The following is a 26,866-nucleotide window of genomic DNA, read 5'->3' as shown; positions in this document are numbered from 1 at the left end:
GGGCTCTGATGAAACCTTCTATTCGGCCTGAAACGAGAACGCCCCACAAAAGAACCCTTGCTTCCTTTAGGCTTATCCTCTGGCATCCTATGCCTTTTGGTCTCTTCGAGATGCTTTACGGGCTCTTCCAAGTCCTCTCCAAATAGAAGCTTTCCTTTGAAAGGCAATGCTCCTAAGCGTGATTTGGACCAAACATCCATCGACCAGTTCCTTAACCAAAGGAGATGCCTGGCTGAGACCACCGACATCATAATTTTTAAAGAAATTCTGATGAGGTCATACAAGGCATCCACGACATAAGCCACTGCCATCTCCGGACAATACGCCTGTTTAGCCTCAGACGCAGACAGTGATCTCGTAGCCTGCTGCACCCAGTGCAGGCTAGTCCTCTACATAAAGCTACTGCTAACAGCAGCACTTATGCCTAATGCAGACACCTCAAAAATCTTTTTGAGGTGATTTTCAAATTTCCTGTCCTGCAGATCCTTCAGCACCGCTGAACTGGCCACAGGAATGGTGGTCTTCTTAGTGACCGCTGACACAGCAGAGTTGCTTACCTGTAACAGATCTTCTCACAGGACAGCAGGATGTTAGTCCTCACATATGGGTGACATCATCAGGATGGAGCCCAATCACGGAATACTTTTGTCAAAGTTTCTAGAACGTTGACTGGCACCTACTGGGCATGCCCAGCATGGCACTAACTCTGCATCCAGCAGGGGTCTCCCTTCAGTCTCATGTATAGTAAAAAGAGCGTGCGAAAAATAAAACAACAAATCGCAAGCGTACCCAACTCAGCGGGGTGGCGGGTGGGTTTCGTGAGGACTAACATCCTGCTGTCCTGTGAGAACAGCTGTTACAGGTAAGCAACTCTGCTTTCTCTCAGGACAAGCAGGATGGTAGTCCTCACATATGGGTGAATAACGAGCTGAGGATGCCCACGCATGTACCAAAAACACCCAAAGACGTGCAACAGGCACAACAACAGGGGCAATTTTTGGAGAACGGGCAGCCTGAAATTACCAGCGGGCCGTGGTAGGATGTTGGGTATTAAGCTGAGAACAAATTGCGCAGAACTGACTGGCCAAAAAGAGAATCTTGTACGCCAGATTTGTTCAGGCAATAGTGGGCTGCGAAAGTATGGAGAGAACACCAAGTAGCAGCTCTGCAGATGTCAGCAAGAGGTACAGGCCGAAGGTGTACTACAGACGTTGCCATTGCTTGAATGGAGTGCACTTTAACGCGTCCCTGTAGCGGAAGGCCTGCTTGTTGGTAGCAGAAGGAAATACAGTCTGCCAACCAGGAGGACAGGGTCTGCTTTCCCACCCGGATACGCAGTTTAATGCTATCGAAAGAAACAAATAGCTGGGTGGACTTCCTATGGCCTGCAGTGCGTTCCAAATAAAAGGCTAGTGCATGTTTGCAGTCCAAGGAATGCAGAGCCCACTCACCTGGATGTGAGTGGGGTTTCGGAAAGAAAGAAGGCAAAACTATAGATTGATTTAAATGGAACTCAGAGACTACTTTCGGCAGAAATTTAGGATGAGTGCGGAGGACCACCCGATCATGAAGAAATTTCGTATAAGGGGGGTATGTTACCAGCGCCTGTAGCTCACTGATCCTGCAGGCAGATGTCAAAGCTAAAAGGAAAAATACTTTCCAATAAGATGTCGTAACTCATGGGAGTGCAGAGGCTCAAAAGGAGGTTTCATGAGTCTCGCTAAAACCACATTAAGGTCCCAAGCCGGGGCCGGTGGACGGAGAGGGGGCTTGAGGTGAAGCAAGCCCTTCATAAAGTGTACTACTAAGGGTTGTGTCAAAATGGAGACATCCCCTGTACCTCAATGGAAGGCGGCCACCGGACTGACATGTACTCTAATAGAGGAAGTTTGTAAAGCTGACTCCGAGAGATGCCAGAGGTAGTCTAAAAACTGAGTTGTGGGGCAGGTAAAAGGGTCTAACTCCTTTGAAGAATACCATATTGAAAATCTTTTCCATTTAGAATGGTAGGATTTTCTAGTAGAAGGCTTTTGTGAAGCTATCAGGACTTGGGACACAGAGTCCGATAGATTGAGAGGCCGCAAGATTAGCCTTTCAACATCCAAGCTGTCAGTGACAAGGCCTGAAGGTTGGGATGGCACAACTGACCGTCCTTCTGAGATATCAGGGACGGCTCTGTGCCTAGTTGAATTTGCGGACGCACTGAGAGGTCGTGAAGGATGGGAAACCATACCTGTCGCAGCCAGTAGGGGGCTATTAGAATCATGAGACCCCTGTCTCTGCGCAGCTTCACGTGAGTCTTGCTGATGAGAGGAAGTGGTGGGTAGGCATAGAGGAAGCCTGTCACCCAGGAGCGGGCGAAAGCATCCCTTGGTGGAGTTCTGTGACTGCAATGTAGGGAGCAGAAATTATCCACTTTGCAATTGTGAATCGATGCAAAGAGGTTGATGCTCAGATATCCCTACTTCTGAAATATCCAGTCCGCCACCGCGGGGTTGAGAAACCACTCATGGGGCTGAAACGAACAACTGAGTTTGTCCGCTAGAACATTGTCCACGCCCGCCAGGTAGGTCGCTCTCAGTAGCATGGGTGAGAGAGAGCTAATGCCCAAATTTGTGCTACTTCCTCACATAGGAGGTAGGACCCGGTTCCCCCACTACTTGTTGATGTACGACATCACTAACTGGTGACCGTCTGGATTAGGATTGTTTTACAAGCAATCCTTGAATGCACCGAGAGCATATCTGATCACTCGGAGCTCCAGAAAATTTATTTGATGCTGTGATTCCTCTGTTGACCAGGTTTCCTGAGTCTGCAGTTGGTTGACATGTGCTCCCCAACCTAGAGGAGAAGTCCATTAACGGCTATTAATCAAATTTACTTAGGGAATAGCCACTGCTATTAATTGCATCAGTGGCTTGGGATCTTCTTACTGTTTGGGTAATTGCCAGGTTCTTGTGGCCTGGTTTGCCCTCTGTTGGAAACAGGATGCTGAGCTTGATGGACCCTTGGTCTGACCCAGCATGGCAATTTCTTATATTCTTATGTTCTTATGTTCATCAGTCATTAAGATTATTTGAAATTCTGGAGCTTGAAACAGAAGCCCTTTGAGCAGGTGGGACTCCTGGATCCACCACTCCAGCGAGAGGCGAAGCTGCCTGGTGACATGGACAATGTTGGACACTGAATGATGTGCCTGTGACCACTGGAACTTTAATGTCCACTGTGTTACTCTCATGGCAAGGCGAGCCATTGGGGTAACATGGACCGAGGACGCCATATATCCCAGCAAGACTAGGACATGACGAGCCGTCAAGGTTCTGCGAGACTGTATATTGCGTGCCCATACTGCCAGCGCATGAGCTCGGTCCCTGGGAAGAAAAGCCTTTGCTTGGATTGTGTCAAGATCTGCTCCGATAAAGGAGAGGATTTGAGATGGAATCAGATGAGACTTCTGATAATTGATTAGAAATCCCAAGGATAGTAGCAGCCGCATCATAAGATGGAGGGAGTGAAGAACCCCCTCTGGTGACCGAGCACTCAGCAACCAGTCATCTAGATAAGGATAGACGTGAGTGCCTAGTTTTCTTAAATATGCGGCTACTACTGCCAGGCATTTCATGAAGACATGAGGGGCTGAGGCTAGGCCGAATGGAAGTACACAGTATTGGAAGTGCTGGCTTCCGACAAGAAACTGGAAGTACTTTCTGTGAGACGGGGTAATTGCTATGTGCATGTACGTGTCTTTGAGGTCCAGAGAGCAAAGCCAATCCCCTTGTTGGAGAAGCGGTAGTAAGAAGCCTAAGGTACCATCCAAAACTTCTCTTTCCAAAGATGTTTGTTTCGGGCACGAAGGTCTAATATGGGGTGAATGCCTCCCGTCTTTTTTGGTATTAAAAAGCATCAGGAGTAGAAGCCCTGTCCCCTTTGGGAAAGAGGAACTAGTTCTATGGCATTGGCTTGCAGGAGGGAAGTTATTTCCTCCTGCAGATGATGAGAGTAGTCGAAGGAAGTCCACCCTGGCTGAGGTGGAGAGTCCGACGGGATGGAGAGGAAGTTTAGATGGTAACCTTGAGCTACGACCGATCTTTAGCCACATGGTGGTGAAGTGGAAGAGTCAGCCACCGACAGGCAGGGATGGCAGAGGGGGATGACACTCACTCTCTAGCAGGGAGTCAAAATCCCGAGGCAGGACTAGGTTGTGCAAGAGGTTGTGCCTTCTGAGTCCGTGGCTGTCGTGGTGGAGGCTTCTGGAACGGACGGGACGGACGAGCCCACGCTGATGGAGGATAATATCTTTGGGCTTTGTAAGCTGGTCTTTTCGTCTCCCGTCTAAATGGCCATTTGGAGAAGGCCGAAAACTCAGCATGAGCGGCCGAGAGCTGTGGAGCGTTTCATTATGATTCTTCAGCTGTGCCACCATCTCCTGGATCTTCTCTCCAAAGAGATTATCCCCTGTGCAGGGGAGATTAGCCAAATGGTCTTGAACCTCCAGGCGTAGATCCGAGGACTTTAGCCAAGCCCAACATCTCGCACTGATGCTGACCGCTGATAACCGGGATGCAGTATCAAAGACATCATACGCCGATCGGACTTCATGCTTCCCTGCGTCAAAGCCTTTTTTAACTATAGAGTTCAGCTGATCTTGAAGCTGCTCCGGGAGGGACTCACCAAAGTCCTGCAATTGCTTGAAAAGATTTTGATTGTACTGGGTCATATACAATTGATATGCCGCAATACGTGAAATGAGCATAGAGCTGTGGAACACTCGGCGCCCTAAAACATCCAGGAACTTCTGCTCCTTCCCAGGTTGTGCTGAAGAATGAGGTTTCGGACGTTTGGCCCTCTTCTGGGCGGACTCCACTACCACCGATTGATGTGCCAACTGCGTCTTTTGGAAGCCAGGCGATGGCTGCACCAGATAGATCGCATCCGTCTTGCGATTTACAGGAGGGACCGTCCCAGGATGCTCCCAGTTGCACTGCATCAAATCCAGTAGAACTTCATGGACTGGGACAGACATTATTTCCTTTGGAGAATCTAGCAACTGAAGCACCTCCAGCATTTTGTGTCTGGAGTCCTCCTCAGTCTGCAGCGTAAAGGGAATAGTCTCCGCCATCTCCTTGGTGAAGTTAATGAAGGAGATGTCTTCTGGTGGAGACTTACGCCTCTCCTCAGGAGGTGAAGGCTCTGATGGAGCATCGGCCAAATTCTAGGAATCCGAGGTGTCATCCGTCCATGGATCATAAGGCTGATCCCCCGCGTCCAGCGGTGGTCTTAGTGGTACAAAAGGACCTCCCCCGGTTGGAGGAGGTCTTGGCACCAAAGGTATTGATGCTGGCATCGATGGTCTCGGCCCCGGCACTGACAAATCCAGATCCGGCACCGGTGCAGGGTGCACCGGCATCGATGGCATCGGTGATTTCACCAGTCGCCTCGGTGCACTCACTCCCGAAGGGCCCGGGACGGGCTCTGGCCTCAACGAGTCCTCTTCATCTGAAGAGAGCGGAAAGGGTGTTGATGGAGCCATGGGAATCGGAGATTTCCCCGGTGCTACCGGCAGGGCACCGATGAGTACATCGAGCTTATCGAGGAGAGGAAGCAGCATCGGTGGCATCGGTGCCGGCTTCAGCACGGGCACTAGTGCTGGAGTCAGTGGTCTCAGAAGGCCCTGAATGGCCTGGACCACTGCCTCTTGCACCATCCGGTGCAATTCCTCACGGAACGCTGCAGTCGTGAACCCCAGGTCCAGAGTAGGAGGCATGGCGGGCAACGCCGGAGGGTCCGCTTGGCAATAGTGATCATAATATGATCAAATTTGATTTAATGACTGGAAGAGGAACAGTGTGCAAATCCACTTGGCAATAGTGATCATAATATGATCAAATTTGATTTAATGACTGGAAGAGGAACAGTGTGCAAATCCAAGGCTCTCGTGCTAAACTTTCAAAAGGGAAACTTTGATAAAATGAGAAAAATTGTTAGAAAAAAACTGAAAGGAGCAGCTACAAAAGTAAAAAATGTCCAAGAGGCGTGGTCATTGTTAAAAAATACCATTCTAGAAGCACAGTCCAGATGTATTCCACACATTAAGAAAGGTGGAAAGAAGGCAAAACGATTACCGGCATGATTAAAAGGGGAGGTGAAAGAAGCTATTTTAGCCAAAAGATCTTCATTCAAAAATTGGAAGAAGGATCCAACAGAAGAAAATAGGATAAAGCATAAACGATGGCAAGTTAAATGTAAGACATTGATAAGACAGGCTAAGAGAGAATTTGAAAAGAAGTTGGCTGTAGAGGCAAAAACTCACAGTAAAACTTTTTAAAATATATCCGAAGCAGAAAGCCTGTGAGGGAGTCAGTTGGACCGTTAGATGATCGAGCGGTTAAAGGGGCACTTAGAGAAGATAAGGCCATCGTGGAAAGATTAAATGATTTCTTTGCTTCGGTGTTTACTGAAGAGGATGTTGGGGAGGTACCCGTAATGGAGAAGGTTTTCATGGGTAATGATTCAGATGGACTGAATCAAATCACGGTGAACCTAGAAGATGTGGTAGGCCTGATTGACAAACTGAAGAGCAGTAAATCACCCGGAACGGATGGTATACACCCCAGAGTTCTGAAGGAACTAAAAAATGAAATTTCAGACCTATTAGTAAAAATTTGTAACTTATCATTAAAATCATCCATTGTACCTAAAGACTGGAGGATAGCAAATGTAACCCCAATATTTAAAAAGGGCTCCAGAGGCGATCCGGGAAACTACAGACCAGTTAGCCTGACTTCAGTGCCAGGAAAAATAGTGGAAAATGTTCTAAACATCAAAATCACAGAACATATAGAAAGACATGGTTTAATGGAACAAAATTAGCATGGCTTTTCCCAGGGCAAGTCTTACCTCACAAATCTGCTTCACTTTTTTGAAGGAGTTAATAAACATGTGGATAAAGGTGAACCGGTAGATATAGTATACTTGGATTTTCAGAAGGCATTTGACAAAGTTCCTCATGAGAGGCTTCTAGGAAAAGTAAAATGTCATGGGATAGGTGGCGATGTCCTTTCATGGATTGCAAACTGGCTAAAAGACAGGAAACAGAGAGTAGGATTAAATGGACAATTTTCTCAGTGGAAGGGAGTGGACAGTGGAGTGCCTCAGGGATCTGTATTGGGACCCTTACTTTTCAATATATTTATAAATGATCTGGAAAGAAATACGACGAGTGAGATAATCAAATTTGCAGATGACACAAAATTGTTCAGAGTAGTTAAATCACAAGCAGATTGTGATAAATTGCAGGAAGACCTTGTGAGACTGGAAAATTGGGCATCCAAATGGCAGATGAAATTTAATGTGGATAAGTGCAAGGTGATGCATATAGGGAAAAATAACCCATGCTATAATTACACAATGTTGGGTTCCATATTAGGTGCTACAACCCAAGAAAGAGATCTAGGTGTCATAGTGGATAACACATTGAAATTGTCGGTTCAGTGTGCTGCGGCAGACAAAAAAGCAAACAGAATGTTGGGAATTATTAGAAAAGGAATGATGAATAAAACGGAAAATGTCATAATGCCTCTGTATCGCTCCATGGTGAGACCGCATCTTGAATACTGTGTACAATTCTGGTCACCGCATCTCAAAAAAGATATAATTGCGATGGAGAAGGTACAGAGAATGGCTACCAAAATGATAAGGGGAATGGAACAACTCCCCTATGAGGAAAGACTAAAAAGGTTAGGACTTTTCAGCTTGGAGAAGAGACGACTGAGGTGGGATATGATAGAGGTGTTTAAAATCATGAGAGGTCTAGAACGGGTAGATGTGAATCGGTTATTTACTCTTTCGGATAGTAGAAAGACTAGGGGGCACTCCATGAAGTTAGCATGGGGCACATTTAAAACTAATCGGAGAAAGTTCTTTTTTACTCAACGCACAATTAAACTCTGGAATTTGTTGCCAGAGGATGTGGTTAGTGCAGTTAGTATAGCTGTGTTTAAAAAAGGATTGGATAAGTTCTTGGAGGAGAAGTCCATTACCTGCTATTAAGTTCACTTAGAGAATAGCCACTGCCATTAGCAATGGTAACAAGGAATAGACTTAGTTTTTGGGTACTTGCCAGGTTCTTATAGCCTGGATTGGCCACTGTTGGAAACAGGATGCTGGGCTTGATGGACCCTTGGTCTGACCCAGTATGGCATTTTCTTATGTTCTTATGTCCACCGGTCCCGGTGGAATCTCGGCTGCTGTGCCCACCGAAGGGGGCACAGCAGCCTCGGTGCATCCGGCTTAGAGGAGAGTTTAGGCTCCTCAGCTCAGGCTTTCTTCTTCGGTGGCTCAAAACCAGATGATGACGCCACCGGTGTCCCCGACGTTGATGGCATAGCCCTCCGATGCTTATGCCGGTGCTTCTCACGGTGCTCAGCTTTTCCTGTCTCTGGTACCAATGACGGGGACGCCGAAGACCTAGACACCAACCGAGACTCCTCTGCATCGGATCAATGGCATTGTTTCGCTGGGGATGGTGTCGATGGAGTCTGTGAAGACAGACATTGCTGAAATAAGAGCGCCATTTTCTCCAGACGTGCCCGACGGCCCTTCGGTGTCATTTGGGCACAATTGGTACACGTCTCTATGTCATGCGATGAGCCCAGATAAAGGACACAGACCAAATGAGGGTCTGTGATTGAAATTGTCCTCGGACAGTCAGGGCACCGACAAAAACCCGTCGCCATCGTGGCCGTCGAAAATTTAGGCCTGCCGCGGTCAGTGCCAATAAGGCCTCTACAGGTTCCTGCCGGGAACCGATGAAAATGGGGCAAAACTTACCATACGGACGCGGCAATCGACGGCGGAAAAGGGAGACCCCTAGGGGGTATAAACTTTTGCAAGTTTTAGAACAAATTTCCTGAGGAGAAAATTCCTGTCAGGAACTTGTGAAGAGCTCCAAAAATCCACGTGGCCAAAGCTGCGCGGAAAAAAAAGAGACTGAAGGGAGACCCCTGCTGGATACAGGGTTAGTGCCATGCTGGGCATGCCCAGTAGATGCCAGTCAAAGTTCTAGAAACTTTGACAAAAGTATTCCGTGATTGGGCTCCATCCTGATGATGTCACCCATATGTGAGGATTACCATCCTGCTTGTCCTGTGAGAATGACATGTCCACCTTTGAAAGCGCCAAAAGCTCAAGCGTGTCTTCAGGCAACAGATACAATTTTCCCATTGCTTGGCCTACCTTCAGGCCTATCTCTGGAATATTCCATTCCCTGACCACTAACGTCTTCACTGATTTGTGAAAGGGGACGGCTTTTGCTGAACCCCTTAGGCCATCCATGACTGGGTCCATCCCTTCTTGATCAGACTCCTCCTGGAGAACCATGATCCCAAATTCTTCAAGAACATGGGGATTCAAGGGCCACAGCTTCTCCTTACAGAAGAGATGCACCACTTTAGGTTCGTCCCCTTGAGCGACTGGTACCTGCCCCAGCCCCTCATCTGGGTCTGCCACATCTGGGCTAATATCAGGAGCAGCTGAGTTAGGAGAGGCAATTAATGGTGGAACTCTTCGCTCTGATTCCTCAGATCCTTCATCCGGACTACCAGGATGTGCCATCATCCCGAGGACCCTGTGCGCCCACCTAGGAATCTGATCCCTGGAACTCCTAGGTCTTTTACCAGGAGGTGGTCCAAGAGATCCCTGAGCCCGATCCGACTGCTTCCCAGCTGCCTTCCTTGCCAAGTAAGCAGCACAAACTCAGATGAAAACATTGTGGGGCCCTCAGACTCATCCGTGAAGAGGTCCCCCTCTTCATCTGAATCAGGTTCCCTCCTGGTCTAGGAGCCTTGCACTGCTGGAGAAACATCCTCTGACCCCCTGAAAAGTACTGAAGTCCCTTCAGCAGGATAGAACATGGCCGCTGTTCCTGTGCCTGGTAGGAGGTTATTCATGGTCTTCAGAGGCGCTCCTGTGCCTGTCTTCTATTTGCCTTGCCGCTCCAGCGCAGCCTCGATCCACCCTCTCCACACAGAGGTATTGGGAGCAGAGCCCGGTACACTGCAGCATGCCATCAGCCTGAATAAAAACAGCCGCACCAGAAAGGTAGGCTCGACTGCATGGCTGACGAGCCCTGCTGCCTGAGAACTCCCACCTCAGCAAAGCAAAACTTATCCATAACCTCCCGCAGCCTTCCCTGCTGCTATATCACTGCTGCTCCGCTTATCGCCTTTTTTTTTTTTTCCCAATAAATTTTTTTTTTGTCTTACCTTAATCAGAATTACGAAAGAGAGGATACTTCTCTATGCAGCAGAAGAGCTGCAGGACGCCAAAAGTTCTCCTGGGGGGGCAGGGAATTGGCACCACCAGATATCCAGCCCCAGCGGCGAAAGACCAGCCAGGCAAGAGTCCCCAACACCCTGCTCGTCCACCTCAGAACCAGTAGGTATAGCCCCACCAGGGTCTAGCAACCTCCTGGGAGAAATCCTAAAAAACTATCTTCTTTGCTGTTCCTTTTTTTGTTTTGGACTGCAGGTTTTGCACCTCTACCATCTGCTGGAGACAGAGAAATACTGAAGAGCTACAGGTGGCACCTCAGGATATAGGGCAGTATCAGGCAAACTTTCTCTGTCTCCATCTTCTGGAAGGGAGCCAAAACCCAGGAGTCTGGACTGATCCACGTATGAACAGGAAAGAGAAAGTGATGATGCCAAAGGGTGGAGGGAGAAGAGGGTACGAAAGAGAAGGTGATGGTGATTATTCCAGGAGCATGGAGGGAGAGGGAAGAGAAAAGGGAAAGGAAGGAAAGGAAAGGCGATGATGCCAGGAGGGAGAGGGAAGGGAAAGTGGAGATGCAAGGGGGTGCGGAGGAGAAGTGAAAGGAAGAGAAGCTAATGATACTGGAGATGGAGGCAGGGATAGGAAAGGGAGGAGCAGATGATGATGCCAGGGGAGAGGGAAGAGAAGGAGATGATTGTAGTGGAGCAGAGGGAGAAGGAAGAGAGGGGAAGAGATGGTGATGATGTTAGGGGGAGAGGGAAGGAGATGATGCCAGTGGATGTGTGGAATAGGGAAAGTGATGGTGTGCCATGATGAAGTGAGTTCTATGCCAAGTGTGCCATGATACAAAAAAAAAAGCTGGAAAACACTAATTTAGTTTATCCAACTGTAACCAGAAAATACTGAGAGAAACGCTGTTCCTTTACACTTTTCCTCTTAGGAAGCTATCACATCATCAAAGGGTCAGACATGTGCAGCTAGACTGATAACGCAAGGTGTGGCAGTATGCATGTTCTTAATGTAATAAACTGGAAATTATCTCCAAGACCCATTTTGTATGAAAGGCACAATATGTTTCCACTTTACTGTTATATTAATACCAGTTCCTGAAGTTGGAAAATTCTGCCTGAGATCCTGAAATTAATTACTAATCTCTGAGGCTGGACTAGGACCCCACAGTAGGTAGCTCAGTAGCTTCTTACCTTCTTGGCGTCAGGCTTTGAGTAAGGTTTGCTGAAATCTAACAATTTCACAGAGCTTTCAGATTTCAGTGAAGGCCTCCGATCCTTCTTGTCCCTTTCTGAAAAGAAAACCAGGAGGGAAAAAAAGTTTGAAGTCACTGTGATGTGGTTGAGGGTTCTAATACTTAAATTAAGGAACTGATTCTTCAAAAGATGCTAAAGTCCCTTTTCTTAACGAACAGCACAGTGTACAAGATTCATCAGTCAATCAAATGCTCAACTCCTTCCTACCATAAGAAAGGCTTAAATGCAAGCACATGATGATAAGGGCCAAAGTACAGGGAGTATTTCCCATAGAAATGTTTACCCCTATGCCTATAAACAATTAATGGCACTCTTAGGACACTAGGCACTGACATGCACTAAGTTTAAGGTTGAGGGAGGGTCAACCTTAAATAGAAACATAGAAACATAGAAATGACGGCAGAAGAAGACCAAACGGCCCATCAAGTCTGCCCAACAAGTTTCGCACTTTTTTATTTTTCTCTTACTTATCTGTTACTCTTGGCTCTTAGTAACCTTTTGGTTCTATTTCCCTTCCACCCCCACCATTAATGTAGAGAGCAGTGTTGGAGCTGCATTTAAGTGAAATATCTAGCTTAATTAGTTAGGGGTAGTAACCGCCGCAATAAGCAAGCTACACCCATGCTTATTTGTTTACCCAGGCTATGTAATTCAGTCCTTGTTCGTTGTCTGTATATAGATCCACTGTTCTTCATTCCCCCTGCCGTTGAAGCAGACTGCTATGCTGGATATGCGTGAAGTATCAGTCTTTCTCCCCTGCCGTTGAAGCAGAGAGCTATGCCGGATATGCGTGAAGTATCAGACTTTTTCCCCTGCCGTTGAAGCAGAGAGCTATGCTGGATATGCATTGAAGGTGAAGTATCAGGCTTATTTGGTTTGGGGTAGTAACTGCCGTAACAAGCAAGCTACTCCCTGCTTTTTTGTGAATGCAAATCCTTTTTTCCACATTCATTCATGTCCTCTAGACTTTATGGATCCACAGTGTTTATCCCACGCCCCTTTGAAGTCTTTCACATTTCTGGTCTTCACCACTTCCTCCGGAAGGGCATTCCAGCATCCACCACCCTCTCTGTGAAGAAATACTTCCTGGCATTGGTTCTGAGTCTTCCTCCCTGGAGCTTCAAATCGTGACCCCTGGTTCTGCTGATTTTTTTCTGACAGAAAAGGTTTGTCGTTGTTTTTGGATCATTAAAACCTTTCAAGTATCTGAAAGTCTGATTCATATCACCTCTGCTCCTCCTTTTCTCCAGGGTGTACATATTTAGATTCTTCAATCTCTCCTCATAAGTCATTCGATGAAGACCTTCCACCTTTTTGGTCGCCCTTCTCTGGACCGCCTCCATCCTGTCTCTGTCTCTTCGGAGATACGGACTCCAGAACTGAACACAGTATTCCAGGTGAGGCCTCACCAAGGACCTGTACAAGGGGATAATCACTTCCCTTTTCTTATTCGATATTCCTCTCTCTATGCAGCCCAGCATTCTTCTGGCTTTAGCTATCGCCTTGTCACATTGTTTCGCTGACTTCAGATCATTAGACACTAAACCCCAAGGTCTCTCTCCTGCACCGTGCACATCAGCCCTTCTCCCCCCATCGAATACAGTTCATTCGGATTTCCGCTCCCCATATGCATGACTCTGCACCTCTTGGCATTGAATCCCAGCTGCCATATGTTCGACCACTCTTCCAGCTTCCTTAAATCCCGTCTCATTCTCTGTACTCCTTCCAGCGTGTCCACTCTGTTGCAGATCTTAGTGTCATCCGCAAAAAGAGAAACCTTACCTTCTATCCCATTCGCAATGTCGCTCACAAAGATATTGAACAGGACCGGTCCCAACACCGATCCTTGCGGTACACCACTTAAAACCGCTCTCTCTTCAGAGAGAGTTCCATGCATGTACTAAATTGGGATTAAGCACAAGGCCCACTGCATAAGAGGGCTCATTTTAAAGTGCTCTGAATCCGCAGATCTGAAAAGCTTAATTTTCTAAAGGAAATGTTTCTCCTCCCAACTCTTATCCTGCCCCCAGGCCTGCTCCTTCTCACTGCATGCAAAAATATGTGCATTGTGAAATAGTGCATATATGTTTGACCTTGAGGGAGAGAATTATCAACTTGAATAATTTACCTGAGGAACTGCTTGGTAACCTGGAAAATTCCCTTGAAAATTGTCCTTGGAATTATATTTACCTTTTCCTTCACAGTAACTGGCCCACAGTTTAATGGCCAGTGAACATGAAGGAAAATTAACCTAAGCCTGATAATTAATCTGGTTCATAGGAGAGCCATGAGGGGCCTCTCTGCCCTCCCCACTTCCGATCTCTTCCCCTAGCATCACTGAACCCTGATTCCCTGTACTTACCCAGATCAGTCCAGACTCCTGGGGTTTTGCATCCCTGCCAGCAGATGGAGACAGAGAAAGTTTTACTGACGCTGCTACATAACTACATGTGCCACCTGCAGTCCTCAGTATTTCCCTGTCTCCAACAGATGGTGAATGGTGTAAAACCTGCAGTTCTGCAATCTGGAAAGTACTTTGATTTTGTGAACCTTCCTCCCAGGGGTTTTTGGGTCCCTGTGGATCCTTCCCTGTCTGGCTGAGGTGGACAAGCTGGAGGTCAGTCACCTTTTTGTATGCTTGCTCCATTGTCCATGGGATGTAAATCAGGTGATCCAGATCCCTTCCCTTCACGAGGCCCTAAGGCAGCTGTGGGCTCAGGGCGGCTGATTTTCTCAGTTTCTCTCTTTTTGGTTGAATTTGGCTGATCTTCCTGTGTTCCATGCTGAGGAAGATTTTGGTTAAAGTTTATTAAAGTTTAAAAAAAAAAAAAGCGCAAGAGGCAGGTCTAGCCAGACAGAGGTAAGGCCTTGGTGATTTGAGGAACAGCTCTCTGCCTTTGTGAGGTTGGCAGCAAGGGGAAAGGGTTTTTTTTCTGCCTCTCCCGAATTGTTGGTGCGTCACGGGCTCAATAAGGGGGTTTTCCTATCGAAATCCATCATGGTGCGTGGCTTGGTGCTGGTGCATCTGAGCCATGTTGGTCTGTGTGCGGCTTGCATTTCGGGTGGAGAAGGGCTGTCCAATGGCCCGGTAGCTGCGAAGAAGAGTAGTAGGTCTCCCGTGGTGGCTGTCCCTGCATGCCGGGGTTCGAAGTGGGTTGGGGCATCTGTCTCCATCGCCGCGGGAATGGTGGCCATTTTGGGTTATCATGTGGTGCTGTCCGCGCCTATGGTGGGGGGCAGAATTTCCACTGAGGCTTTACCCAGTCCATGTGAGCCCTGTGGAGAAGTAGGGGAGGGCAGATGGGGTAGAGGCTTCAGATCTGCCTATGGCTGGGCCCTCTATAGCTGGGTCCATTCAGCTGCCTGCTGCTTCTCGGCCTTTTTCGTCAGATTTTGTTTTACTTCTGCATGAGGCTTATTTAGCTCAGCAAGCAGGGCTGGGGACCTAGTCTCGAACTTCCGAGAGTCTGGGATTAGGTTCCAGACCTGGGCAGCCCCAGAATAAGTGGCCTTTGTTGGTTCAGCGTTTGCTGGGTCCTAATCTGGCCAGTGATGAGTCGGAAGACTCAGTTGTGTCAGAGGGAGCTCCCGGGGATCTGGGGGCGTTACTGTTGCAGGACCAGGGGATTGATCCGGATGCAGCCGGCATGGTTCTGAGAGATGATCCGGAGGGAATCCCAGTTTCCGAGGGGGATGATCCTAAGGTGGTTCTTTGTTCCGTAGGAAAGAATTGGAGCCTTTGATTCCTCAGGTGCTGGAGGAGCATGGGCTGAAGGTTCCGCAAGAAGACTCGAACATGTAAGGGCGGACTCGATCCTGGATGGGCTTAGGGGTTCAACGAGGGTCTTCCCATATCATAAGTTGGTGAAGCTGGTGGATCAGGAGTGAGGTGCTTCCGACACTGGCTTACAAGTGGGGAGAGTGATGGTGAAGCTTTATCCTTTGCCTGAGCAGACGTTGGAGCTGTTTTCCTTTCCAAAGGTGGATGCTGCAGTATTGGTAGTAACAAGGAAGATGACTATCCTGGTCGCGGGTTCCGTGGCTTTGAAGGATGTACAGGATTGAAAGCTGGAGGTCCACCTCAAAAGGATATTTGAGGTGTCAGCCCTGAGCTTGTGGGTGGCCATCTGTTGCAGTTTCATGCAGAGAGCTTGTCTGCATTGTGTGCAGCAGCTTCAGAATGGGCAGGTGAAGTCTGGCGACGAGGCAGGTAAAGCTGAGCGCTTAGAGGCAATGGTGGCTTATATCGCAGTTGCTTTATATGACCTGGTGAGAACTTTGTCTCGGATTATTGGATCCCCTGTATCAGCCAGGCGGTTGTTATGGCTGCGTAACTGGTCGGCAGATGTGTTGTCTAAGTCCCAATTGGGTTATCTGCCCTTCAAGGGTCGTCTTTTGTTTGGAGAGGACCTGGAGCAGTTGATGAAAGATCTGGGTGAGAATAAGGTGCCTAGGTTGCCAGAGGACAAGCCTAAAGGCAAGCAATTTTTTCAGACTAGGTTGCGTTTTCGAGACATTAGGAGGTCTCGCCCAGTGAGAGGAGCCTCAGGTTCGCAGAGGCAGTTCTCTCCCCAAGGTCAGTCCTAGGGTCAGCCCTTTTGAGGAGGCCGGAGGCCCTTCAGAGCTTCCAGAGGGGGTGGAAATATGAGGGCTAAGTCCTTGCAATGAGACAAGGCTGGCCACTCCACCATTCCCTTTATAGGGGGTTGCTTAGTGTGGTTTTATGGGGAGTGGGCCAAAATTACTCAGGATCAATGGGTCCTCAGTGTAATAAAAGACGGTTACGCGTTAGAATTTGCTTGGCCCGTCTGCAATTTGTTTCTAGTCTCCCCCTGCAGGTCGTTAGAAAAGCAACGTGAGGTACGAGAGACACTAGACCATTTGCGGATGTTAGGGGCAGTGATTCCAGTCCCTCAGGATGAACAAGGCAAGGAAAGGTATTCCATTTACTTCGTCATTCCAAAGAAGGAAGGCACTTTCCACCCAGTTCTGGACTTGAAGAGGGTAAATATGGTGCTGAAGGTCCCAAGGTTCCAGATGGAGACCCTGAGGTTGGTAATTGCACCAGTGATTACCTGCACATTCCCATTCGGCTGGATCCTCAATGGTTTCTGTGTTCATGGTGCTGGGTCAGCATTTTCAATTTCAGGCTCTTCCCTTTGGTTTGGTCACGGCGCCTCGCACATTCAGCAAGGTGATAGTGGTGATAGCGGCAGCAGCGTTATCTCGCGAAGGAGTGCTGGTGCTGTTGTGAACGGCCTTGAAAGGCCTTGCATTCTGTTGTGAACAGGGTGTTTTTGTGTGCCCATGGGCCTCAGCCCGGACCCAGACCTTCAGGGCCAAGCCAAGGGTTGTCGGTGCCTCCGCATGGCAGACGGTCTACCCTCCGCCAGGCCAGCAAGCTCCCAAGGCCAACATCCGAGGATGTAGGAAGTTGAATGGTCCTCTGACCATTCCGGGCCCTTTTGGACCTGCTGCGAGCAGCATGGAGCAGCAGGCCTGGCCTGAGGTTGAGGGCAGACGGGCCTTGACATGAAGACATAGAAGACTTGGGGTCGCTGTAATGGCACCACAGACGAAGATAGAACGGAAGCCTCAAGAGCACAGGAACTTGAGTTGGTGCACAGCATCACTGACGACGAGACTTGGGATCGATGCAGGCGGCATCGCAGACGAGACTTGGGATCGATGCAGGCGGCATCGCAGACGAGGCACTTGGAACTTGACTATGGCTGGGAGGACATTTGCATTGTCTCTCAGGGCGCCCTACACAGCCCACCTTCACGGGCACACCCAATGGGCTGGTCGCTGACCTCCCTGTCCACTACGCACCCTACACAGCCCCAAGAGGCTGGTCACGGACCACAAGAAGAATGGGACAGATGCAGGAAAGAGTCCAGTCACGGCAGAACTACGATGATGGAGCCATAAGTCGCCTGGAGCTCCACAATGGCTGGCGAGGCATGACGGCTAAGGAGCACAGGACAGACGTCCACCAGCAGGCTAGTCCACTCAGGCACACATCATCCGAGGGACCCTCGGCCTACCGGACCAGAAGGCTCGAGAGCGAAGACGAGACACAGAAACAGGACATGCCGGAACTTGGAACATCAGGAACAGAGGATCAGGACGAGACACCAGGACATGAAGATCAGGACACCTGGACAAGGACCTCAGGCACGAAGACTTGACATGATACAAACGGACGAGACGAGGAGCTCCATGAAGACTAGAAGACCTTACAAAAGCTCTGGCAGGCAGGTGCCTCCAGAGAGAAGCCACCTCGATGCAAGGCGAAGAACAGACTGACGAAGCAGCCCTTTATAGGGCTGGTACAGGAAATTAGTCCCAAGGTGGGGCCAGCACACTTCCTGTGTCTGGCCCTTTAAATCTAGAAGAGAGGCACGCGCCGGCGCCTAAGGAGAGCAGCAGGGAGCTGTGCAGGACCGCGGACAGCGGCATGGTGGAATCCGCTCCAGCCGCTGCGGGGAGCCCTGGGGGCGGCTCCAGCCGCCGGGCCAGCCCGGGGATGCGGCCTTAGCGCCGCGAAGATGGAAACAGCGTCAGGAGCAGTCCCGGGCCCCGTGGGAGATGAAGAAGGCCGCGGCTCCGGCCGCAAGGCAGCAGACACTCCAGGGCGGCCTCCGGGCCGTGTGGGAAGGCCGACGACGGCTTCCTGCCGTGTCGGCTGAAGACAGCATGGGGTGAGTGAGCCTGCTTGCGGGGAAACCCGTGGGCAGGAATGTTCATAACAGGTGCACCCTTACCTGGATGACTGGCTCATCAGGGTAAATTCGGAGGACATTTGTCACCGGTCAGTGCAGAAGGTGATCAGTACTCTGGAATCTTTCGGTTGGGTGGTGAATTTAGCAAAGAATCACCTTCTACCATCACAGTCCCTTGAATATCTGGGGGCTCAGTTCAACACGTGGAAGGGCAAGGTGTTTCTTACAGAGGAACATGTTTTGAAGTTGCAGAGTCAAAATCAGCGCTTGTTGGGGTTACTGGTATCCAGAGTCTGGGATTATTTGCAGGTTCTGGGTTTGATGGCTTCAACTCTGGAGTTAGTGTCATGGGCCTTTGCACATATGAGACCACTGCAGAGAGCTCTGTTGGCTTGGTGGAATCCGCTCTCAGAGGAATTCCATCTTCCATTACCTCTCGAGGGTACTGCATAGGACAGTCTGTCTTGGTGGCTGCTGACTTCTAATCTAGTTCGTGGTGTCAATCTGGAGGTGCTGGATTGGGTAATTCTTACTACCAATGCCAGTCTCTCTGGATGGGGAGCAGTATGTCAGCAGCAGTCTGCTCAGGGCAGTTGGTCCGTGAAGGAAGTGTCTTGGTCTTTCAATTGGTTAGAGTCCCTAGTAGTGCTGTTAGCTTTACTTGCGTTTCGGCTGTTGATACAAGGTCAATTGGTGAGGGTACTGTCAGACAATGCAACTGCCGAAGCCTACATCAATCAGCAGGGAAGAACCAAGAGTTGAGCAGTGCCCCTGAGGCTCAGGAGCTAATTCTTTGGGCGGAGTAACACTTGGAGCAGATAGTGGCATCACACATCGCAGGAGTCAAAAACATCCAAGCAGATTTTCTAAGTTGTTGCGCCATAGGTGGACCCTTGGACCAAGGTGGGGTTGGCTCTACCCGTAGGAAGGATCCTACGGGTCCCCACCATCAGCAGGCACAGTGGACTGATGGACGGAGGCCGTCTGGTGCTTCACCTATACCCGTCCTCATTCCCCGCGGGTTGAGCCTTTGGGTACCAGGGCCGGCTGGGCTTAGGTGAGCCTCCGTATGTCGTTGTCGATAGATGTGTAGAGAGGTCAGCCCAGAGGCAGCAACAATAAAGCTGGGAAGTCTGTACTGGATGAGGCGGAGTCCCGGGCACCAATAGAACCAAAGTCAGATAGGGGGTGCCCGAGCAAGAACAGGCCGAAGCCTGAATAGGCCAAGTCCAGGACGCAGACTGTAGAGGCGTCGTAGAGCAAGCTGGAGTCAGGGCTGGTGGTAATCAAGAAGCAGTGGCAAGGCAAAGCTGAAGTCTGAGCTCGGAGAAGATCAATAGCGTAGTCAGGCAAAGCAAAGTCAGAGCTTGGAAAAGATCAGTAGCGTAGTCGGGCAAAGCAGAGGTCAGGGCTTGGAGAAGATAAGAAAATTATTCCTTACCTGCTAATTTTCATTCCTGTAATACCATGGATCATTCCAGACGGTGGGTTACATCCCCTGTCCAGCAGATGGAGTCAGAACAGATTTCTGGGGGGGAGGTCCTATATTACCTCACCACCCTCGTCATCATCTCCAGTATCTAGCCTAGCAAAGCCAAGCCCAAGAGGAAGAGAGGGATCAAGTAACTGTATTGAACTAAAAATTAAACTGTTAAAGAACCAGAATGAGAACCTCAACAGAAAACTTGCTAACACATAAATACTGAACAAACAACCCTGGGTGCCAGGGCGAGCAGAAATATCAGGAGAGTACAGTCGAGCAGAGGTAGCCCACCCTAGTCAAATCCTCCAAACTAACGGGAGGGTGTCTGGAATGATCCATGGTATTACAGGAACGAAAATTAGCAGGTAAGGAATAATTTTCTTTTCCCTGTACATACCAGGATCATTCCAGACGGTGGGATGTACCCAAGCTTCCCTCCTATGGGTGGGCCGTGGATAGCCCTGCTCGGATGACTTGATCCCCAAAAGAACCGTCTGGTAGTGCGGAAACATCCAGACGATAATGTCTCGCAAAAGTATGGAGACACTTCCACGTCGCCGCTCTACAAATCTCCTGGACTGAAACAGAGCTAGTCTCTGCCCAGGACGCCGCTTGCGCGCAAATGGAATGGGCCTTAACCCCCAAAGGGGGTTGCTTACCGGCCCCAATATATGCCGACGCAATCGTCCCCTTCAGCCAGTGAGCGACAGAAGTCTTGGATGCCATGTGCCCCTTTCTGGGTCCCGACCAGAGGACGAAGAGATGGTTGGATAGTCGGAACTCATTTGTAACTTCCAGGTAACGCAATAGGCATCGCTTCACATCCAAGATACGTAAATCCCTAGGTTTGCTGGATTTAAAGGAAGGTAACTCTACTGACTGATTAAGGTGGAAGGCCGAAACCACTTTGGGAAGAAAGGATGGAACCGTGTGGAGAGACACTCCGTCGTCCGTGAAACGGAGATACGGTTCTCGACAGGATAGCACCTGCAGTTCCGATATGCGTCGCGCCGAACTGATTGCCATCAAGAAGATAGTCTTAAAGGTCAGATCCTTAAGAGAGGAAACTCGCAAGGGCTCAAAAGGTAAACCGCTAAGTGCTCGCAGGACTAAGTTCAGATTCCAGGACGGACAAGGAGGACGTAACGGAGGCTTCAAGTGACGTACCCCTTTAAGGAAACGGCCCACATCCGGATGGGAGGAGAGACGCGACCCCTCCCCACTATGCAAGAGGGCGCCTAGAGCCGCGACCTGTACTCGAACCGAGTTGTAAGCGAGGCCCAGGTCCAGTCCCTCCTGTAGGAAGGAGAGAATTTGCGGTACCGACGCATTGGTGGGCTGAATGTCGAAGACCTTCCAAACTCGGACATAGGTTACTGAAGTAGATCTTTTACGAGCTAGCAGTAGAGTCGAAATGACCTCCTCCTGGTAGCCTCTGCACTCAGTTTGCGCCTCTCAAAAGCCAGGCCGCTAGACAGAAGCGATCGGCCTGCTCCAAAAATATGGGCCCCTGCCGGAGCAGTCGTGGAATGTGGCTGAGACGTAGAGGGCCTTCCGTGACCAGAAGAAGATCCGCGAACCACGGACGACGAGGCCACTCTGGCGCCACGAGGACCACTGGTCCGTGGTGATTCTCTATCCTTCAAACCACTTTCCCCACAAGAGGCCAAGGTGGAAAAACATAAAGTAGGACATGCCGCGGCCACGGCAGGACTAGAGCATCGATTCCCTCCACGCCGCGTTCTCTTCTGCGGCTGAAGAAACGCGGAGCTTTTGCATTGCTTGCTGTGGCCATGAGATCCAGGTGGGGACACCCCCATCGGGAGACTATCAAATCCATCGCCTCCCCCGAGAGCTCCCACTCCCCGGGATCCAGGTGTTGAAGACTTAGGAAGTCCGCCTGTATATTGTCCACCCCTGCAATGTGGGAGGCTGCCAGGCGCAGTAGGTGCCGTTCCGCCCAGTGCATTAATTTGTCCGCTTCCAAGGAGACTTGGAGACTTCGTGTGCCCCCCCTGTCTGTTGATGTAGGACACCATGGTCGCATTGTCGGAGAGGACTCTGACCGCTCTGTGGCGCAGCCGAGGAAGAAACCCTTTTAAAGCCAGGCGTACCGCTCTGGTCTCCAATCGGTTGATGGGCCACCGGGCCTGTTCCGCCGTCCATCGGCCTTGCAGAGAACTCTCCTGACAGACCGCTCCCCAGCCTGAAAGGCTGGCATCCGTGGTGACCACTATCCACTCCGGCATCTCCAGAGAGAATCGCTGAGCTAGGTTTCGGGGTTCTAGCCACCACTGAAGACTGTTGACGGTAGTTATCGGGACCAGGAGGACCATCTGGTAATCCCGCGAGGCCGGCTTCCATCTGGATAGTAGAGCCTTCTGAAGAGGCCGCAAATGAGCAAAAGCCCACGGGACTAGATCGATAGTGGAGGCCATGGTGCCCAGGAGTTGGAGATAATCCCACGCCGTGGGCTCCCGGAGGTCCGAGATTCTCAGAACCTGATCGCGAAGAAACTGTGCCCTTTCCTTCTTGAGGAACACCATGCCCTCTTTTGTGTCGAAATGTGCTCCCAGAAAATCCAGGGACTGGGAAGGAACAAGGTGACTCTTGGCATAATTGACAATCCACCCGAGCGACCGGAGCATCCGAAGCACTCTGCTGACCGCTCGGCAACCCTGGTCCCATGTCTTCGCTCGTATGAGCCAGTCGTCCAGGTAGGGGTGCACCAGGACGCCCTCCCGGCGCAACGCCGCTGCCACCACTACCATGATCTTCGTGAAGACTCGTGGCGCAGTTGCCAGGCCGAAAGGTAAGGCACGGAACTGAAAATGGCGACCCATGATCTTGAACCGTAGGTACCGCTGATGATCCCTGTGAATAGGAATATGCAAGTAGGCCTCGGTGAGATCCAAGGAAGCTAGAAATTCTCCTCGATGTACCGCTGCTAGTACTGATCGAAGAGTTTCCATATGAAAATGGGGCACCCGAAGGGACCTGTTCACCATCTTGAGGTCCAGGATGGGGCGAAAGGTACCCTCCTTCTTTGGAACCACAAAATAGATGGAGTAATGACCCCGACCCAAGTCGGAGGGAGGGACCGGCGCTATCGCTCCCAGCGCGGAAAGTCGGTCGAGAGTGTAAGAAACTGCCTCTTGCTTGTAGCGGGATCCGCAAGGAGAGAAAAGGAACCTGTCTCTGGGAGGATGGACAAAGTCCAATGCATAGCCGTGCTTTAGAATATCCAGGACCCACTGGTCCGACGTAATTTGGCCCACTCGCCGTAAAAGAGAGCGATCCGACCCCCCAGCCGGGGAACCGGGTCGTGGGTCCATCTGGCATCATTGGTTTGTCTTGTTGGAGGACGAATTGAAGGAACCCCGTCCCTGTCCCTCCCTACCGGGACGGCGCCCTCGAAAAGGGCCGGTTCCAGGAACCTGAACGAGAGGACAGGGTTCCGAGGAGCTTGTTGACGCGTGTTTCGTGTCCTCCGCTGATTCCTGTATCGATACCTAGAGGAAGAGGAGGAAAACCTCGAGGACCATGGACGGTCTTCCAGAAGCTTATACACTGAATTCTCATTCAGAGATTTAATGATCTGATCCAAATCTTCCCCAAAGAGAAACTTACCCTTGAAGGGGAGGGATCCCAGGCGAGTTTTAGAGGATGCGTCCGCCGACCAGTTTCGCAGCCAGAGCAGGCGCCGAGCTGAGACTGCCGCTACCATGGAGCGGGCAAGAACTCTGAGTAGATCATAGAAGGCATCCGCCCCATATGCCATCACGGCTTCCAGCCGGTCCGCCTGTAGGGCCTCAGCTTCTGGTAAGTCCTGTGAGGTGAGCAGCTGCTGTACCCAGCGCAGACCTGCTCTCTGTGCCAGAGCACTGCAAATAGACGCTCGCATACCTAGTGCGGAAACTTCAAAAATCCTCTTGAGGTAGACTTCCAACTTTCTATCCTGAGTGTCCTTCAGAGCCGTACCTCCCGTGACCGGTATGGTGGTGTGTTTGGTCACCGCTGATACCGCCGAATCCACGGCAGGAACCTTGAGGATGTCCAGAAAATCCTGTGGCAGTGGATAGAGCTTGTCCATTGCTCTACTAACTCTGAGGGTCGCCTCAGGGGTATCCCACTCCCGGGAAATGAGTTGAAGAAAAGAAGGATGGGTGGGAAAAGCCTTGGCCAGAGGCCGTAGGCCCGCTAGAAGAGGATCTCCCTTCCTGACATTTGGCTGTGGTCCGATCGGTTCCGGGGGGGGGGTCGATGTCCATTTCCGTCAAAATATGAGGAATCAGATCATCTAATTCTTCAGATTGAAAAATACGTAGAATCCTCGGATCATCTCCCTCCACTTGGGTGATCAAGGTGGGATCCTCCCCCGACGGGTCTCCCGGAGGGTCCCCCCCCCCTCCCCCGGACACCCAGCGGGAGCTCGAGGTGCTCCTGAAGGATCCTTGGAGGGCCCAGGACTATCACCCGACGGATGAGAATTCCCTTGAGAGGGGGACCCTCCCTGCAGTGCTGATAAACAGACCAACTTCGGGGGAGTGGGGACAGGTATATCCAGAGGTGCATCCCTGCACTGAAGGAAAGGCCTTGTGCATTAAAACAACAAACTCTGGTGAGAAGGCAGAAAAACCTCCGGGAGGGGCCCCCGAGGCCTCTCCCTCCCGGTGCCCAGAGTCAGCCATGGTCAGCTGTGTCCTCGGAGGGGGTGCGGTAATAATCGGGGAGTCCTCCTCTGACAACCCCGCTTCAGAGTCTGACATCAAAATGGGGCCTGCCGTTTCCTTGAATCGCAGTCCAAAGCTCCCTTGGCGTCCCCCTCAGTAGGGCAAGTTTCCCCGTCGGGAAGACAGCCCGAGCAACGCCCCTCCCTGGCGATTTTGACCCCCTGCCAACCGCAGGCAACACAAGCGGCCGGGCGCGGCATTAGAGAACAATGAGGGGATGGGGGGGGGCGGACGAGCGCGGTAAACCTTCCCTCGTGCTGAAAAACAGCTCCGAAAGAGCTAACTCCCCCCCTGCCGACCCGAGGGACCGCTGGGGTATCACCCTTCCCGGCAGCCGGCGGCCCCGGGGAATGTTCTTCGCGGGGCCACAGGTCGACTCGCTAGCGTTGGGGGGAGGGGGGGTGAGGGGGAGGTGGGGGAGAGGCTGGACCACCAGCATGCACCCACAGTCAAAAACTTTGACGAAGACGCTGAGATATACCAAGACTGAGGTAACCTGAAATTTAATAAAAAAGAAACACTTACCCCTGCCAACAGCGAGAGGAGTAGAGAGAGAGAGAGGGAGAGAGAGAGAGAGAGAGGGGCCTGTCAGCAAGCCCCAGTGAGGTAAAAAACCATCACCCCTCCCTCAGTTCTGTCAATAAAATTTTTTATTTTTTTTTTTACCTTCTCCCAATTAAAGAAATTTTGTCGTTTTGTTTTTTTTTACTTGATCCCTTAAAAGAAAAGTGAGAAAGAGCCTATAAATAAGGTATAGTTGTGGGGAACTCAGGTTCCCCCACTCGCATCTGCTGGAGTCAGAAAGATACTGGAGATGATGACGAGGGTGGTGAGGTAATATAGGACCTCCCCCCCAGAATTCTGTTCTGACTCCATCTGCTGGACAGGGGACATAACCCACCGTCTGGAATGATCCTGGTATGTACAGGGAACAGTAGCGTAGTCAGGCAAAGTGGAGGTCAGGGCCAGGAGAAGATCAATGGTGTGGTCAGACGAAGCAGAGGTCGAGTCCAGGAGACGATCAATGGTGTGGTCAGACGAAGCAGAGGTCGAGTCCAGGAGAAGATCAATGGCATGGTCAGACGAAGCAGAGATCAGGTCCAGGAAGTCAATCCGAAGGAAGGCAAGGAATCAGGAATGCAGGAACGAAGAACAGGAACAGGAACTCGCAGGGATCAGGAACCAGGAACGCAGGAGAATCAGCAGGAGGCAATGAAGTACACGACCAGTGTGGAGACCTGTTGCAAAGGCGACTGTCAGGAGCTGAGCCCGGCCTTATATACCGGAGCTTCAGCGATGTCATCATCCGGGGCCGGGGCCGAGTTCCCGCCGTGGGCCCTTCATAAACAGCAGAGATGTGCACGTACCTAGGGAGAAGCACGGCACTGAATGGCAGCGTCTCTCTGCAGACCACGTGGAGAGGTCCATCATGGAGCAGAAAGGCCTGTTGCAGTAGCTGGAGCACCAGGGGTGGCCCGAAGATGGAGCAGGCAGCCCACCATCGCCAGAGACGTGGAACAAGATGCTGGATTTGGCAAAGGAAGGTGAGAGGGTCGGACCGCGGGCCTGTCAGGGCCGGCACACGCAACATAAGACACAGATTTATTAGATCCGGGGGAGTGGGAGCTGTCCGAGACAGCAATACAGCTCATCCGCGAGAAGAGGGGCTGTCCCCATTAGGATCTAAAGGTGACTCGGTTTTTCAGTCAGAGACAAGAGCACAGGGCCGAGGGGGTTGACACTCTTGTGCTGGCCTGGCTTCAGGAGGTTCTGCTTTATGTATTTCCCCCTTGGCCTCTCATAAGCAAGGTATTACGGTAGATAGAGAAGCATCCAGGCAAAGTGGTGTTGGTAGCCCCGGAGTGACCACGTCAGCAGTGGTTCGCAGATCTGGTCAACTTGGCTGTGGACAGTCCATTACGCTTTAGTCATCTTCAAGACCTTCTTCAGCAAGGCCCCATATTTTCAGACCAGGCTGCTCGCTTTTGTCTAGCAGCTTGGCTTTTAAGAGGTGGCGATTGAGATGTAGTGGGTACCCAGAGGCGGTTATTGCTACTCTACTTCAGGCTAGACGGACATCTACTACTTTGTTGTATTGAAAGTCTGGAAGGTTTTTCAGTCCTGGTGTATCGCTAACGGAGTGCAGGCCTTACAATCTTCGGTGTCTCAGATTTTGTCTTTTATTCAGGAAGGTTTGGTCAAGGGCTTTGCTTTCAACCCTCTAGGGACCAGGTAGCGGCTCTTGCTTGTCTGCAAGGTAAAGTAGAAGGTTGCACACTGTCTTCTCATTCTGATGTGGTTAGGTTTCTTTGGGGGGCTAAAAATTTGTGCCCTCTGGTGAGGAGAATTTGTCCATCCTGGTATCTTAATATCATCCTCAGAGGTTTA

The 26,866-nt window shown here is 50.5% G+C and overlaps 1 protein-coding gene across 1 annotated transcript in view; it reads right to left on the bottom strand.

Moving 5' to 3' along the window:
- Window positions 1-23,838, bottom strand: part of FAM227A (family with sequence similarity 227 member A) — a 230,846-nt gene extending 207,008 nt beyond the window's left edge. Inside the window, exons 1-2 of the mRNA XM_029587120.1 lie at window positions 23,376-23,838; window positions 11,475-11,572 (exon numbers count right to left, since the gene is read on the bottom strand). Of these exons, the coding sequence (XP_029442980.1) occupies window positions 11,475-11,572; window positions 23,376-23,838 (561 nt within the window). The remainder of the gene's footprint in view (window positions 1-11,474; window positions 11,573-23,375) is intronic.
- Between the last annotated feature and the right edge of the window lie 3,028 nt (window positions 23,839-26,866).

The sequence above is a fragment of the Rhinatrema bivittatum genome, chromosome 2 (assembly GCF_901001135.1).
Source record: "Rhinatrema bivittatum chromosome 2, aRhiBiv1.1, whole genome shotgun sequence".
Classification (NCBI taxonomy): Eukaryota; Metazoa; Chordata; class Amphibia; order Gymnophiona; family Rhinatrematidae; genus Rhinatrema; species Rhinatrema bivittatum.
This window is presented reverse-complemented; position numbering and strand designations above follow the sequence as displayed.